At 38.6% G+C, this 16,605-nt stretch overlaps 4 protein-coding genes across 7 annotated transcripts; 3 read left to right on the top strand and 1 right to left on the bottom strand.

The window, feature by feature from the left end:
• Positions 1-880: 880 nt before the first annotated feature.
• grp (serine/threonine-protein kinase grp) lies at positions 881-11,718 on the top strand. Of its 3 annotated transcripts, none has more exons than XM_030385903.2 (7): positions 881-1,109; positions 7,881-8,070; positions 8,478-8,701; positions 8,914-9,091; positions 9,250-9,392; positions 9,975-10,184; positions 10,805-11,718. In XM_030385903.2, exons 2-7 carry the CDS (start codon positions 7,988-7,990, stop codon positions 11,491-11,493), a joined length of 1,527 nt encoding a protein of 508 aa, XP_030241763.1. In that variant the 5' UTR covers positions 881-1,109; positions 7,881-7,987; the 3' UTR covers positions 11,494-11,718. The 3 variants fall into 3 exon arrangements, with proteins under 3 accessions (XP_030241763.1, XP_030241764.1, XP_030241765.1); XM_030385904.2 differs by lacking the exon at positions 881-1,109 and adding an exon at positions 5,024-5,332; XM_030385905.2 differs by lacking the exons at positions 881-1,109; positions 7,881-8,070 and having other exon boundaries at positions 8,897-9,091.
• Positions 930-3,150, top strand: squ (squash). Of its 2 annotated transcripts, XM_089257390.1 has the most exons (3): positions 967-1,109; positions 1,535-1,735; positions 2,004-3,150. In XM_089257390.1, exon 3 carries the CDS (start codon positions 2,014-2,016, stop codon positions 2,710-2,712), a length of 699 nt encoding a protein of 232 aa, XP_089113516.1. In that variant the 5' UTR covers positions 967-1,109; positions 1,535-1,735; positions 2,004-2,013; the 3' UTR covers positions 2,713-3,150. The 2 variants fall into 2 exon arrangements, with proteins under 2 accessions (XP_030241774.1, XP_089113516.1); XM_030385914.2 differs by lacking the exon at positions 1,535-1,735 and having other exon boundaries at positions 930-1,109.
• A 629-nt stretch (positions 11,719-12,347) lies between the features above and the next one.
• Eno (alpha-enolase) lies at positions 12,348-15,290 on the bottom strand. The gene is made up of 3 exons (XM_030385927.2): positions 14,887-15,290; positions 13,483-14,215; positions 12,348-13,411 (listed from the first exon to the last, which is right to left on the bottom strand). The coding sequence occupies exons 1-3, from the start codon at positions 15,096-15,098 to the stop codon at positions 12,827-12,829; spliced, it is 1,530 nt and encodes a 509-aa protein (XP_030241787.2). The 5' UTR covers positions 15,099-15,290; the 3' UTR covers positions 12,348-12,826.
• A 91-nt stretch (positions 15,291-15,381) lies between these two features.
• Rrp40 (exosome complex component Rrp40) lies at positions 15,382-16,524 on the top strand. Its single transcript, XM_030385932.2, has one exon. It carries the CDS (start codon positions 15,519-15,521, stop codon positions 16,215-16,217), a length of 699 nt encoding a protein of 232 aa, XP_030241792.1. The 5' UTR covers positions 15,382-15,518; the 3' UTR covers positions 16,218-16,524.
• The last annotated feature ends 81 nt before the right edge of the window (positions 16,525-16,605 follow it).

Below are 16,605 nucleotides of genomic sequence, written 5' to 3'. Positions count from 1 at the left end.
ACTGCTAGTCTTTTTAACAGCAAACAATAATAGTTTTTTTTTTATTATTCTTAGCTATTTTATATGTACGTCACAAATAATTTTCATTCATAGCACAATAACAATTTAAAAACGAAAGCTCAAAGTTTAATATATTCACGAGTTTTTTAAACATATATAAATATATACATTTTTATTGCGTTTTTGGTCAAATGTTAGCACATCATAATTATACTTGTTCGATGTTTTTGGTTTCACTCGTTAATTATTGCGAATTATTCGCCTTTTTCCGAATTTCCATGCGTCTTGACCAGTTGTCGAATTGCAACTGGAAAAGCCAGGCGATTGCACTGAGTATGAAGGCGAAAACTTTTGGGATTTTCATTAATAAAAATCATGACCGGCTGTTTAAGCTGCATTGCGCATGAGTGTAGTATTGCAAACAGGCGGGAGTAACCGACAATACTGAAAAAGGAGGTCATCATTAAACTAACCTGCAAAATATAAAGAAGTAGGCTTCTACGACAAAGGTGGAGAGAAAAAGGTGTGGCCAAAATATTTTAGCTCTGCGATTAGGACTATGTATATAATATAATATGCAAGGCTATTAGGACAATGAACTGTTAGAATTTACATAACCTTGCGTGTTTGGAAAAATGCGTGTTCACTATATTCAAAATAGAAACGATGTTTAACACCATTCTCAGATAATAAAATGTTGCTAAATAAAATCATTCCTAACCAATATATTTAAATAAGACACTTTTTGCCGCCAAACTAAAAATGAAATCGATATTGATTATATAGACAATACCTTTTAGTATTTGTAGTATTTTTTAAATCATCGATTAGCCTCCACATTCACATTCCACCAACATTTGCCTTTTTCTGTTTGCACGTACTGTCACACTCATCGCTAAATTTGCCAAATGTGCAAAAGAAGGCGACAGCGGCGTTTTATTAATCCACCCAAAACCAATACGTTAAAATGTGCCTAAATACTAATATTTAAAAATTTTAGTCATTAAATGTTAATGTCTGTGAATTGATGTGTAGATTATTTTGTGTAACATAAACAAAGGTGTGCAAATAAAAGCGCCGCACTGCTGTGCAGCCGCATTTTTAAAACGGTGAGTCGAACATTTAATTGACGATAATTAAATATTTTCTGGTGCTCTAAGCATAGATATATGTATAAAAGATTCACGTATTAGAGATCAGCTTGGCAGACATATACTTTAATTTTTTCTGTGTTCTTTTCGCTTTTCGACTGTTTTGGCGCAATTTATTCGGCGTTTTGTTGTATTGCGCATAGTAATTTATGATGTTAGAGCGAGATAAATATACGTATGTACATTGTGCCTCTTTTGAGTTGTACTTTTTTTTACGGGGTAAAACATTTGCATTTGTATCTTGACAAATAAAAATAATAATAATAATAATTGTAATTCTAATATATAATTATATATGTTATTCTATAAATTTATATACTATTTCGTATTGTTTTTTGTTCTTATTCTTTGATCTGGTCTATTTCATAAACTAACTAAATAAGACCAAAACGCGTTGTGGTTATGTAGAGGCTGACAACTCTAAATTCTGTGGAATGGAATTCAAAGAAACTTTTAAAAAACTTGTATAGGGATTCGGAGCTAGGAATTGTATTTTTAATCATTATAGGAATAGTAACGATAAATAGGCGTATTATATTGAACTGAAATTATTGTGTCGAAAGTCGGCGTCTGTCTTATTACTGGTGAGTTTCCCACAGCCAGTTGTAATTTAGCCGGCAATGCAACTGAACTCATACATACGCATACACACACACACACATACATACATACATACTTACATACATACAATACGCATACAAGCATATGCAAATATGAATACATGCCTGTGTATGCTATGTATGCAAAATAAAAAGAACAAGGTTATGTTGACGGGGTAGACATTCGTAGACCATTCATTTGCACCGACAGCGCTTGGCCCCTACTAACAATTCGATAAATATATACATTTAGCATATAAAATATGGCCTGGGCTCCATCAACGAACTTCGAGGACGATTTGGTCGATTTACAGCCTGATTTCAATCTAATACATGGACAGCTGGCGTATGAAGCCAAGCGAAAGCAAGACTTTATTCCCCGTCCAAAGTCTACTTACGATTATTTAGCTAAACGGGAAGAACGAAATGCGGAGATTGAAAAACATCGAAGTGTCAAGTCAAAGGAAATTAGCGCCAGTCTAGCCATGATGGAGCGTATTCAGGCTATAGCTGGCACTAAGCCGTTAGGTGAGCACGCGACAATGTCAGATTGGGATGATAAGAGCACCGTGGAGAAAGAGGCGATTGCTATGATGCGACATTTCGGCATGATGTCGATGACTGATGGCTCATTATCTCCGGCACGAACTGAATCTGTGCCAGACGGCAACATTCATGTTATGCGCAATGGTCGACATAGAATGCCATTGATCTTGGATCCCAAGTTCTTTGAGCCAGGTAAAAAGCGACAAACAAATAGTTCTAAGAACCAAAAGAAAAAGGATTCGAGAAGTAATGACAGCGTCTATAGTACTCCTGATTCACATTTGGATGATGCAGAGAGCAATCAAGATGACAAGTCATATGTCGAAATACCATATCAATTGCTCGTAGACATACAAGAAACGGAATCATGCAAAATTAATAAAGCAAATACTCATATGAAAATCCCGAAAAAGTAATCGGATAGTCTATATCAAATGGAGTAACATAGCATGGAGAGAAAGCAAACATCTTTTTTATACAGTTCATTTGGAAGAAATGTGTGTTATTATAAAAACAGTAAATCTTATATCCTGTTATCCTATTTTCACATTTAATGTAATATTAATATGTTCAAAACGAAATCAAAAGAAAAAGTTTCTATCATTAATACGTGCCAACAAAACTATTTTGTAAAATCATAAAACACATTTCTGAATCCTTAGAATCAGATATACCTGAATATACCTAGGCTACAATTAACCAAAATTAAATTAGCAAAATATTTTATCCTAAGAAAATGTTATCTCTGCTATGGAATTAGTTAACGTTACGAATGTGCCTCAAAATGTAGTTTAAATTAAAGTTAAATGTTCATTAGCATGTCAAAAATAAAAATACTTGTTATATTATTATAACTGTAGTACTTATACATATATGTATATAGTATTATATACGTAATGGCTATTATACAAATAGTACTATAATATTGGAAAAATCATGTATGCTGTATTTGTGCATACTTACGTAGAGAAGGTATTGGCTATTGTGACTGAATAACGTAAGAATAGTATATATTTTAGTCGGCAAACATAATTACCGCAATGATAGTTCCTTTTGGTGTTTGATATGGCATGCTGCTGTCTTATATATGAGGGACACGACTTTATGCTGTAGATATTCCTGTACATACAATTTACACAGTCATGCATATATTTATTCTTATGTGTAAAAGACAGCCTTCGGGGATAAACAAGTTGCGGACATATGAGAATATATATATTCTATAATATATACACATACATACCTCTATATACATATATTTGCGTATATATACATGTATATATTTACGTAAACGAGTATCGACTCTTGTCGAGAAGTCTTGAAATCTTTAAAATGCTGCAATTCCAGGAAAAAAAAGCACGCGACTCACAGACACCCTTACTGTTAATAAACACAGATGTGAATCGAAAAAAATCTATTTGAGTGCCTATTGACTTGGTATATGAAATGGGCTCAGCATATTGTTAGTAAAGTTATATTTTAAGTACATAAATATTCATGTACACAATAGATAATATAGAGAAGACAGTTTGTATTATTTACTTTAAGGGTATACAATCTTCGAGTTGGCGAATATGCACAATAAATCCCTTTTCACGTCTTGTAGAGAGCCGCCAGAATAAAGTATATTCGAAAGGGCATTTAACTTAACCTTTAATAAAATTAGCTGACCTTTTTATTTGTATTTTTAGAATATTCAATTGTACGTGTATGTTGTTAGCAGGACATAAAAAATTGGTATATCAGTGCTCTTAATTATAGCCATTTCGTCCCACTCGTTAATGTACAGTCAAGGAATCACCTTTCATTTTATGTATGTATGTACATAAAGGTACGACTCGGGCTCTCAAACTAGGAATACAAAAGTGGGGAATGGGGTAGCTTTTGTGTTCACATTGACGGACACACCGTACAACGACGCCGAGGTTAGTCTGTAAGTGAATACTACTACGCTGCACAATAATAAAATCTTCACGTACATGCACACATACGTATTCAAACATATGTACATGTATAGGAAAACGTATGTACACGTTATATGCATGTATCAATGTGTGAGTCGCCAAAAGGCGCAGAAGAAGTAAAAGAAGCAACAGCCCTGCGCTCACCGGCTATCGCCTGCGTAGGAATTGCTCTACGCTCACCGGCTACATCTTAGTCCCAGCTGCTTCTATAAAACTTAAGAGCTGCAAGTTTCACTTGGAAGCTGTTTAGAGCGCACACTGCTGAGAGAGAGAGAAAGAGAGAGAGAGTGCATCAACCACCGAAATTGACAGCGTTTTCGCGCGCGCATGCGTAAGCTTTCGCTCTCAATATTTAATCTCTTCTTCGCTCTCTGTGACTATTGCTCGTTCGCTCATTCTCCCACTTTGCGAATCTCGCTCTCTATCTCTATCTCTCTCTCTCTCTCTCTCTCTCCTTTGGCTTTGGAAGTTTCGAGTTGGCAGCCTGGTCCATGTCATGTAGATTATAAAATGTTCATGTATCGGTCGCATTTGCTGCTCACAGTTTCATTTGAACGCTTGCCCAGGACGAGCCGATGTACATATGCGACAGGAGGCCGGATGAATACTCTAATTTGTCAAAATTAAATAAAAGTAATAAATGAAGTAAAGTAAAGAAAAGAAAAACTATCTAGCGCACAGGCTTACATTGCTTATAGCCTTCGGAAAAGAGATTTATAAAAAGCCGGGACATTGGCACCTTTGAGGTGTGTAGATACAGACAAAACGCTTCCTACACTTTAACCGGATTCAAATATACGTATATATGTGCGTGTATCCGTCTGTGTGTTAGTGTGTGTACTACGTGTAGTGTCTGTCAGTGAGCGCTCTCGGAAAAAAAGCTGTCATCAATCGCGGCGATTTACTTCAGCTGGAAACGGTGGTGGGCTTAAGCAAAGAAAGAAAGAAAAGAAGAAAAATGCGGAGCATAAAAAAGCGGGCGAAAACTTTACAAAAACAAATGCCATTCACGCGCGTGTCTCCAAGACGAAGGATAGCTCCAATCGCAGCCAGCTCGAAACCTCGTATTACGGTAAATCTCTTCCCACTTGCACTATCAATTAAACACTCAATTTTATTTAGCTTGCAAGTTTTCTCTGCTCACGTACACGTGGCTGCTTCCAGCTCCCGCTATAAAATACACCAAAAAGAAAGAGGTTATAATAAAAACTGGCTGGGCTGGTATTTTCTTGCCGAGCTTGTCTGTCCGTACCAAATGATACGAGTATGTCCATTTCCATCTCTGTCCCGTCCCAGCCACAGTGGTGATACCTGTCTCCTATTCCTTATCCACTACCGCCAACAGCAGTAGTATATATTTTATCCTAACCATACAATATATTTTTACCTCTTTTTTTACATTTGTTGTTCCGGGGCAAGAGGCGGCTGGAGACCTCTATTGTGGCAGGAACTGCTTCATGCACAGGGCGCAAAACGAAAAAAAAAAAAACTAAACCGGTGCTCAAATAAAAATACTTGACGAAACTCGTATTTGCTTAACTTCTGCTTCTTCTTCGACATGCTGGCGGGGCAACTCTCCCAGCCGCAATTCCTAGTGGCAACTCGCAAGTCCCACAGCACAAGCTTTTTTCTTTGTCGCTGCAGCAGTTGCTGTTGCTAGGGGACTAGTTTCCAGCTAGACGAGGGATATGCTGCCGCAGCGATCGTATAGGCAACAAGCTCATATCAAGCATTTTCTTTAATGGAATATTTTGCATTAATTGAATGAAGTCGTGGGGCGATAGTCGAACGGCGTCATACGAATGGTATTCTGGCTATTCGACATTTTATATATTTTCTATAAGGTTGGATTAATATTTTATATATACATATATTCAAAATGTAAGTTCGTTAACTTATTCAATTTGCTGTGAAGTCAGAGCATCTAAATTAGTTAAATAATTCCTAAGTTTATCCATTTTGATGAGCTTGAATACCAAGTTATTTGTTTTTAAAAAATATATCGACACGGTTTGGTAGATAAGGAATTTAAACGTTAGGCTACTCGCTCTACCATTATAGTTTTTGACTCGATGATTATTAGTGCTGTGTACAATATCTAGTAGAAATTATTTCGTAACTTAATTGTAGTATAAACATAAAACTTTTTTAAGGACATAATATTTAAATCATATAATCAATAATGTTATTTTAATGCTTTGGGAAATAACAAATATACAATTATTTTTTATGAAAGAATAAGAAATCGAGTTTGCAGCAGTATGATAAAAATTATTTACGATAATAATGGTATATTTTATGTAAAACAAAAACACGCAAAGTTCTTTCCTGCTTTATATTCAACAAATATTTCACTATGGCGATTAAACATTTGATGAATGATTTATGTGCATATGCTTAGCATCAGTTTCGGGCATGAAATCGAACCTACATACAGCTAGAGCATACATATATTTTCTTATCGACATACGATCACATTAACATAAAAAGCATTTAAAGTTCGCCTTTATATATACCAGAAATTGAATACAAAATTCCATTCATGTGTCAAATTTATTATTTTACTTCTGATAAATATTTGAATAGCATTCCCTGTATAGTTGAAAAGTTTTTAATAAAAAAAAAACGCTGATTATGCCATACTTATATACTTTACGAAGTATACTTTATTTAATACTAATCTATATTATAGAATAATATAAATTACAAATTCTCAATGTTTAGATTGCGCATGTGACTGAAATTCAATATTATTCCTGACATAGATGAGCTTGACAGAAATAGAAGCACTCACGACATTCTAATTTGCATTTATAATGCTCAAATTGCATAAATTGTGATGTCTAGAATTCCCCGAGGCTGTCTTCACTATCCTAATCAAAGCTGTGCGGGTAAATGTGTGCTCGTCAAACTGTTGAGAGAGAAGAGCAACATTCGGGCACTGTCAACTGCTCAATGGAGTACACACAACAATATTATAAACAAAAGTTTAGTGGCCTGTTGAACGAATCAGCAGAGAACATCGAGAGCTTTCAAGCAGAAGGCAAAAAAGACGTGAAAATGCCGCTTCGAAACCCGCCATTAGTCTAAGAGAACAAAAGAGGCAGACGATGCCTCAATTGTCCCTAGCTGTAGCCGAGCGAAAGGACGAAAGGAGTAGCCTGGCAAATGCAGCATCCCAACTAGAGCGCGTGAGAAGCTTTGCCGGCTGGACGGAGTTGTAGATAGAAGGCTTAACGTTCAGATACGTATAATTGGAAAGTTAATCAGCAACTAATGAAAATAATGATCTCAATCCAAATAGAACTATGTTATATGTTTGGCTTGTGTTGTATATATACTAGAGATAGAGCTTTAAGGGAGCAGTGGTACAGCGCATGAGCGAACCATGACCATACCAAAAGATGAAATATTAAAACAGTATAAAAACTTGACGTTTTTCCCTATAGTTTGTACACCACAAAGCTGCACTGCAGCATCCCCAAATGTATATATTTGTATATACATATGTATATATGTCTGAGGGTAGGTGAATGTACTGATACTGATTCGTGTAAATGACAGTGAAACTTAAACTTGCCAACCATATTAATTATTTCTATTTGATTATCTGTTTGCAGCTCGGCTTATGGCTCACTTGACAAAGAGCTAGGAGATAATGGCACATGGCGACAGCAGTTAGTAAATGACAGGATATTAAGGCACAATTATTGAGCAATCACAGGACATGGCAGCCGCAACGTCAGCGACCCGTGAATTCGTAGAGGGCTGGACTCTAGCGCAGACGCTAGGCGAAGGCGCCTATGGCGAGTAAGTGGACAGCAATGCAATTCAATGCAATCAAAGGCCCAGACTGCATACTGCAGATTGGCTCGTGCGTGCTGAAGTCAATATACCGGAAATGATGTGAGACGAAAATAGAGAAATCTCGCTTTTCCGGCGTATTTGCTGCTGCTGCTGCTGTTGCTCCGCTTTTGAGTTCCGAAGCTCATTTTTGTGTTGTGCGCATGCTCCAACAACGAAGCTTCGGTAAAATGGCAACAGGAGCACTGCACTGCATCCAGCCAAAGACAAAGACAGACTGAATGGGGATAGTGGTACGGGGGGAGGCGGGGAAATTCCCATTGTCGATTGCATTGACTAATTTTTCCGACAGCAAACGATGCTCACATAAAACTGACAGAGCAACACTTTTATTTTTATCTTTCCTGGCGCAGAGTCAAATTGCTTATCAATCGCCAGACGGGAGAGGCTGTTGCCATGAAAATGGTCGACCTGAAGAAGCATCCCGATGCCGTGATCTCAGTGCGCAAGGAGGTTTGCATACAGAAGATGCTACAGGACACACATATCTTACGCTTCTTTGGCAAACGCTCCCAGGGACATGTGGAGTATATCTTTTTGGAATATGCTGCCGGTGGAGAGCTATTCGATCGGATCGGTAAATAGTTCGAAGTTTTATATCATGAAAACGTGAATTGAATGAATTTACATATTACAATTTGATGAAACGCATAATAATTTATCATTATTATCTAATAATTATGTTAACAAATGTACTCCTTAAGTCCATCAGATTTTCTGTAAATAGATATTACTCGCAAATTAAATATTTGTAATCCTTAAACTCTTACAGTTGAATTGTATTTGCAGAACCTGACGTTGGCATGCCGCAGCATGAAGCACAGCGTTACTTCACCCAATTGCTCTCCGGTCTGAACTATTTGCATCAGCGTGGCATCGCCCATCGAGATCTGAAGCCTGAGAATCTGCTACTGGACGAGCATGATAATGTTAAAATCTCCGACTTTGGAATGGCCACTATGTTTAGGTATAATATATTAGAATACGTATCTTAGCAACAATGCAAAGTATATATATTATACAATATTAAATATATTAAATGATATGGGCACATCTTAATTTACTATTCTATATGCATATATAATTTATTTATATTTACTAATATTTTTACTTTTCTTATTTCAGATGCAAGGGACGAGAGCGTTTACTAGATAAGCGCTGTGGCACCCTTCCGTACGTGGCGCCAGAGGTGCTATTGAAGCCGTATCACGCACAACCGGCGGACATTTGGTCATGTGGTGTCATATTGGTGACAATGCTAGCGGGTGGTGAGTACAATGCACACCACAATGCACCAACAATTTTTGCCTGTTTACGACATAACTAAAAAAAAAAACACATTTTCAATAATAAGTGAAAACATTTGCATATCGTTTCCTCTTCTGTCGCTCACATTGCTCGTTTCTAATTAATAATAACGGCACTGTTATACACGGTCATTACGATTTGTCTATGTGATTTTTGTGTTAATTTTTATACATATATACAATAAATATATAACTCACTGTTCTATATGTTTTTTGTCTCACCCACACAATTGCCACTCTTTCATTTTTGCTGTTTCTTTGGTATTCTAGCTGTAGATTGTTTTCACATATTGTATCATCTAAAGCTTTTATACCAAAGCTCCAGCTTAAATTGCTTGACACCGCCCAACCGCTCGCACCACCCGCCAACATCAGCAAAACAAAAAACAAAAAAAGAAAGCAGTTCGTTAAACTGTTTAGTGCACGAATTAATCTAAATGTTCATGAACTTTTCTAATTTGCACGGAACAAACACAAAAACTCACCACACTTTGCTAGCTCTTGCAATTAACTTGACTCTATTTACACATTGACATTTCACAGAACTGCCCTGGGATCAACCTTCGGCCAGCTGCCCGGAATTCATCACCTGGAAGGACAACGATCGCTGGCAAACGCAAACACCATGGAGCAAGTTGGACACATTGGCCATATCGTTGCTGCGCAAAGTGTTGGCCACCAGCCCAGGTGGGCGTCTGACGCTGGAAAAGATCCTCGATCACAAGTGGTGCAACATGCAGTTCGCCGAGCATGGTAAGAACTCAGGCTCCATCAATATAGCTAGAGAGTGCCCAATTCAAGATGTCCTGCACACGCTGTAGCTCAGGTACTTAGTGACTCTCAATCACATATTGCTTTGCATACTTTGAGGGTCGCTCTGTGCCTGTGCCGCCCGTGCTGCACACAGCCACACAATTGTGAATTCAAAGTCAAGAGTCGAACTCCTCGGACTACAACATCGAAGTGCAAGTGTATTGTAATGTAAAAGTGTTTTTAGATAGCCGCCCCATTGCCGTTGCTTTGGCGCTTTAGCTGTATGATAGATTTAAATACTTCATAAAGCTAGATTACCAAAGCATTGGCGTTGTGGCCAGATCCCAGCGAATTTGTGAGACAATCGAATATACATGTACATATATATTTATTTATGTTATTTGGTTTGGCTTTTTATTTTGCATATTATTTGCTCTTTGGTGATTTTAGCTGTATGGTGTGCGCGTATTCCATAGAGCTTTATTACCAAAAACCAAATGGTTTTTGCATTGCTTTCTTTACGTTTATTCAGTTAATTGCGGTTTTGCTTTTGTTCATGCATTCTTTCCGTGTGCTTCTTTTCGATGACTTCTAATGGTGTTCATGCGTCTCATTTGCAGATCGTTCCTATGATATAGTCGACTCCGCCGCCGCTTTGGAAATTTGCTCGCCCAAGGCGAAACGACAGCGGCTGCAGTCGAGCGCTCATTTAAGCAATAATTTGGATGATTCCATATCGCGCAACTATTGCTCTCAGCCGATGCCCACATTGCGCTGCGATGATGAGTTCGTGCCGCGATCGCGCAATTCCAATGGCAATGGCCAAGGAGCTGACGACGACAGACAGGCGCTGGCTCAAGAGGCACGGCTAACGTATTGCTTCTCGCAGCCCGCCATGCTGGACGATCTGCTGCTGGCAACGCAAATGAATCAGACGCAACAGAGCGCATCACAGAACTACTTCCAGCGCTTGGTGCGCCGCATGACGCGGTTTTTCGTGACGACGCGCTGGGACGACACCATCAAGCGGCTGGTGAGCACGATCGAGCGCCTGGGTAGCTACACGTGCAAGGTCGGTGACGATGGTGTCGTCACAATCTCAACTATTGATAGACGTAAGCTTCGTCTAGTGTTCAAGGCTCACATCATTGAGATGGATGGCAAAATACTCGTCGATTTTCGACTCTCGAAGGGCTGTGGCCTCGAGTTCAAGCGGCGTTTCATCAAAATCAAACTTGCTCTCGAGGATATTCTATTAAAGGGACCAACCACTTGGCCTATCGCCATTGCAACCAATTCGGTGCCCTAGCTATTACAAATTAGGCTTAGATGTAGTTTCTAATACGCATATCACCTGGTTTACTAATCAGACACTTTTTATGTCACGTTTTTTAACATCATATGTAGAATAAGTACATCGGAAAAATCTTTTAGTTTTGTTAAATGTTGAAAAGTATTTTAACTCTAGTTAGCTAAACGTTACAAAACAATAAATTGACAACGATTATGCCAAGTTGTTTTTAACAATTTAAAATGTTCTGCGATTAAATGTTTTATCTACTTTATTTGAAATAATCTATAATTCAAATTGTCGAATTAATATCCCATGAAAACTCTCTAAAAAATACATATTATATTATGTTTATCTTGCTGTTTTATTGTTTCTCTTGGATGACAAATCCATTGAATTATTTCGCATATCATGGGCACATTTCATGAATTATGAAATGACTTCGAAACTCATGCAATGATTTCATCAAACATTTCACATATTTTCCTTACATTGCATACTTACTTTTTATTCAGTGGATATATGTTGCTCACTTATTTCAATTAAACGCCAGCCATTTCAAAATAATCTGTATGCTTGATTTCAAACAAATATTCAGCTGGTTACCAAAATTTGTTTGATAACCTTCTATAAAGGTCGAATATTTTAATATTTGGACACGCTCTTGACAACGGCCTTGAAATTTCCATTTCTATAATACGAGTAAAATATATCTTTCCAATGAGAACGGGAAGTCAAATAAATAAAATTTGTGTTTTTGTATAATTGCAAATTCTTAAGTTAAAACATAAAATAATTTGAAATAAATATTAATTTTGTAATGTTAATTTGCGAAAACCAAAAAGTGATTTCAGCGAAAGACTTGAGAAACATATATTTTCAACAATATTTATTTCACATCTACTAACACTTGAATAAAATGTATTATATGTCTGCTTCTAGAACTGATGATTTATATAAAGTTGAACAATTGATGCCTAACATTGTGAACCAGTTACAATTATTATTGTATTGGACTGGAGAGGTCAATCTTTATTTAATTTTCACACTGATAATGTTACTAAAAGCGTCGTACATCTGGTTTAATAACTTCGCGTGACCAAAACATACGTTTATATAAATAATGTGTGTATCATAGTACTGATAACAGTAAATATAATTTTGTTTAAATAACGATGAAAATTTGGGGCATATTAAATTGATTTGTATTGTGCGCCAGACACAAATCTACACCAAATGGACACCTTTCACTTGGGCGCTTGCGGCTGAGTTTTGCGTGCGCTTTCTGCTTTGGTATTTGTTAATTCGAGTGGGTGCTTGGTGTTTAATTGGAATTTATAAGAAGCGAGATTTACTGTGGGTTCCTGAAGTTCTTGCCAGCGAACTTAACGCCCTGGCCAATCTCCTCCTCAATACGCAGTATTTGGTTGTACTTGGCTAGACGCTCCGAGCGGCATGGAGCGCCAGTTTTGATCTGACCGGTGGAAAGACCAACGACCAGGTCACCGATGAAAGAGTCCTCGGTTTCACCGGAACGGTGAGACACCATGGTGCCCCAGCCATTCTTCTTGGCCAGCAAATGAGCTTGAATGGATTCCGTCACTGTACCGATCTGGTTGACCTTAAGCAGCAGACAGTTGCAGGCTTTCTTCTCGACAGCAGTGGCAATGCGCTTGGGATTTGTCACGGTCAAATCATCACCGACAATCTGAATTTTGGTGTTGGCAGTCAGATTGGTCCAGGCATCCCAATGATCCTGATCGAAGGGATCCTCAATGGACACAATGGGGAAGTCCTTGATGAACTCCTGATACAAGTTAGCTAATTTTTCGGGCGACAGCCACTGTGCCTTATCACTCTGGGGATTCTTGAAGTCCAAGTCGTAGAGTCCATCCCTGAAGAATTCAGAGGCGGCAACATCCATGCCGATCTCGATCTATAAAATACAAAAGCATCGAAAAATATTAAATAAATGTGCGAAATATTAAAAATAATTCCATTGCTCACCTTGCCAGTGTAGCCAGCCTTGGCGATGGCGTCGTTGATGAGGCAGAGAGCCTCCTTGTTGGACTGAATATTGGGTGCGAAACCACCCTCATCACCCACTGCGGTAGCATCCAAGCCGAACTTGGCCTTGATAACATTCTTCAAGTGATGGTACACCTCAGAGCCCATTTTCATGGCCTCAGTGAAGCTGGTGGCGCCAGTTGGCAGGATCATGAACTCCTGCATGGCCAGCTTGTTGCCAGCATGGCTACCGCCATTGATGACGTTGAAGGCAGGCACAGGCAAGATAATTTCCTTGTTGCCAGCCAAATCAGCAAGATGCCTGTACAGTGGCACGTTCTTCTGGGCAGCACCAGCCTTGGCCACGGCCAGAGAGACACCCAAAATGGCGTTGGCACCAAACTTGTTCTTGTTCTCGGTTCCATCGAGCTTGATCATGAAATTATCAATGGCAGCCTGATCGGTCACATCCAGATTAGCCTTGATCAGCTCAGGGCCAAGAGTGTTGTTCACATGGCCGACAGCCTGCAGCACAGACTTGCCATGGTAGTTGGCCTTGTCGTTATCGCGCAGCTCCAGAGCCTCATGCACGCCAGTCGAGGCGCCAGAGGGAACGGCTGCCCGGAACAGGCCCAATTCAGTGGTCAAATCGACCTCGACGGTGGGGTTACCACGAGAATCGTAGATTTGACGTGCTTTTATCGACTTGATGGGCATGTTGCTTTCTTTAGAACTGCAAAAAACATTAGAATAATATTTGTTAATAATTATTTACTTAAGGGCTTAATTTCCCACATGAATTTTACTTTTACAAGATTGAAATTGATTTTTATTGCAGGCAAGCAAATTTGATTTGGACTTCCGTTAATCCAATAAGTAAATTTTAATAGAAGTAAGTTTATTCTGTGCGCATTTGTGTAATTATTTAATACTTTCTCTTTTATCTGCCGGTATTTGATCGAATTAAGAACAATCAGCGATTTCCCACCCGCAAGGAAATACTTTTTTCACAAACGATACGTGAGAGCGCGATGGCAATAGCGCTCACCGCTTGTACGAATGACCTCTACAGAGCGCTTTAAGGTCACAGCAAAAGTAATAGACTCAGAGGAACGCCGAAAAGTAAGCAAATTTTCGCAAATTACGATAAGAGAATACGAAACATTTAACAAATTATGGCAATTTCTTTTAAACGTAAACGAAAAGTATTAGTTAAATAGCATTTACAGATGTATATATAAGTATTCACATCCCGAGATTGCTTAAAAATACATAATAAAAATGCATTAGGTAACTGCAGCTTTCATAGAAAGCTAATTTCGCGATTGAAAACAATTGATACTAAAGTTAGAGAAGACAACTACTACTAATATAACACAGTTATAATCTCACTTGAATACATACCAAGAACTTTTAAATTTTATAAATTTAAATCCAGACGAGAGCGACTCTAGTGAGCTTCGGGCTTGGCTGGCTGATTTGCTACTGAAATCGTGTGTCGAACAGCGCGATGAGGCGACGAAGTTTCTATTTCGGCTTATGTGGTTTGGCGCTGGTATCGATGATTGCAGCAAGGGGAATACGCGCACAGCTCGCGATACTAAAGTGTTGGCCATTGTTGTTGTGGACTGTGGAACCTATCTTGCCGCTATGGTTGCGTATACGTACTCCAGGCAAAGTGCTGCGAGTGGAATTTTTCGTCGGTAAGCTGGCGGCCGGTAGCTTGGTGAGGGATATATGATTGACCTTGTGCGAAGGTTAGCCGTGATGGCATCCACATGTGGCTTCCATTCACTTAAAATTTGGTTCAACCTTTGTGATAGAAAAAAACATTTTAAATTGTTTATAACAAACCACCATAATAGTTTTATAAATAAATTAATACGTTATCCATCGGTGATGTGCTGGCACTTTCCAGCACTGTTTGTGTTGCAGCAGCAACATCGATATTGCCTTATCGATATTAAATCAACAATTTGTAGAGCACGCGGCCGGCATTGTTTTGGCTCTTTATTAGTATAACTACTATACATATTATGTCTGCAAACACAAGCGTTATTATGCCCGGCGAGCGTGTTCGGGTTGTGGAAGACGCAGCGAAAAACAAGAGAGTCATTCTAGGCCCAGGACTCAGAAGATTGGACGACAAAGTTGTAGCCAGCAAGGCGGGCCCACTTCGGCACAAAGATCCAAACACATTTTGGGTGGACAACTATCAGCGGCGTTATGTGCCAGCGAGAGGAGATCTTATTATTGGAATAGTGAAGGCCAGAGTGGGCGATTTATACCGCGTGGATATTGGCTCAGCGGACACGGCTGCAATTTCCTACCTAGCATTTGAGGCAGCCACGAAAAAGAATCGACCAGATCTGAATCCTGGTGATCTGCTCTACGCCCGCGTTCTCAACGCCAATGCAGACATTGAGCCGGAGCTAGTGTGCGTGAATTCGAATGGAAAACGCGGCAAGCTAGGTGTTTTACAAGACGGGTTCTTTTTCAAGTGCAGCCTAAACCTGGCCCGACTGTTGCTTCGGGAGAGCTGCCCGGCTCTCGCAGCACTCACAGACGAGATGCCCTTTGAGATCGCAGTGGGCGTCAATGGGCGAATCTGGGTGAAGGCGCACTCAATGCGAGAAACTGTGGGTCTAGCGAATGCGATCATGAGCCTAGAGCAGGCGGGCTATGCGGAGATCGACAAGATCTGTGGGGATTTGAATAGTGTGATGCAAACCTGAATAATTAGTGCAAAATTACAAAAATACTGTTAACGTAATCTTGGCTCTGAAAACTGCGAAAAATTTTATATATAAATAAATAAAAACTAAGATAAATTTTTAATAATTAAGAATTGTCTAACTTAGCAATTTACGCCTACTTTTATTTTATTATAGAAATTCAGGCAAGAATACCATTCGCTTACAATAATTTTATACGTACTCTGGTTTAATTAATTTGATCACATATTTTATCATTTAAAACTTTAAAGATTTCTATACTTGCTCTAAATAACATAAAATATAACTACCGATATTTAGCTCATCATCAAGCATCACGTTCTTTGTCGCTCCCCTTCCCTATTAAATATCGATGGTATGCAAGAAATCAGCTGATGTATTATCAGAC

Source organism: Drosophila navojoa, chromosome 3 (assembly GCF_054131105.1).
Source record: "Drosophila navojoa isolate 15081-1374.11 chromosome 3, UAZ_NAV_1.0, whole genome shotgun sequence".
Taxonomy (NCBI): domain Eukaryota; kingdom Metazoa; phylum Arthropoda; class Insecta; order Diptera; family Drosophilidae; genus Drosophila; species Drosophila navojoa.
The sequence above is the reverse complement of the archived record's forward strand: the minus strand, read 5'-3'. Positions and strand labels throughout refer to the sequence as shown.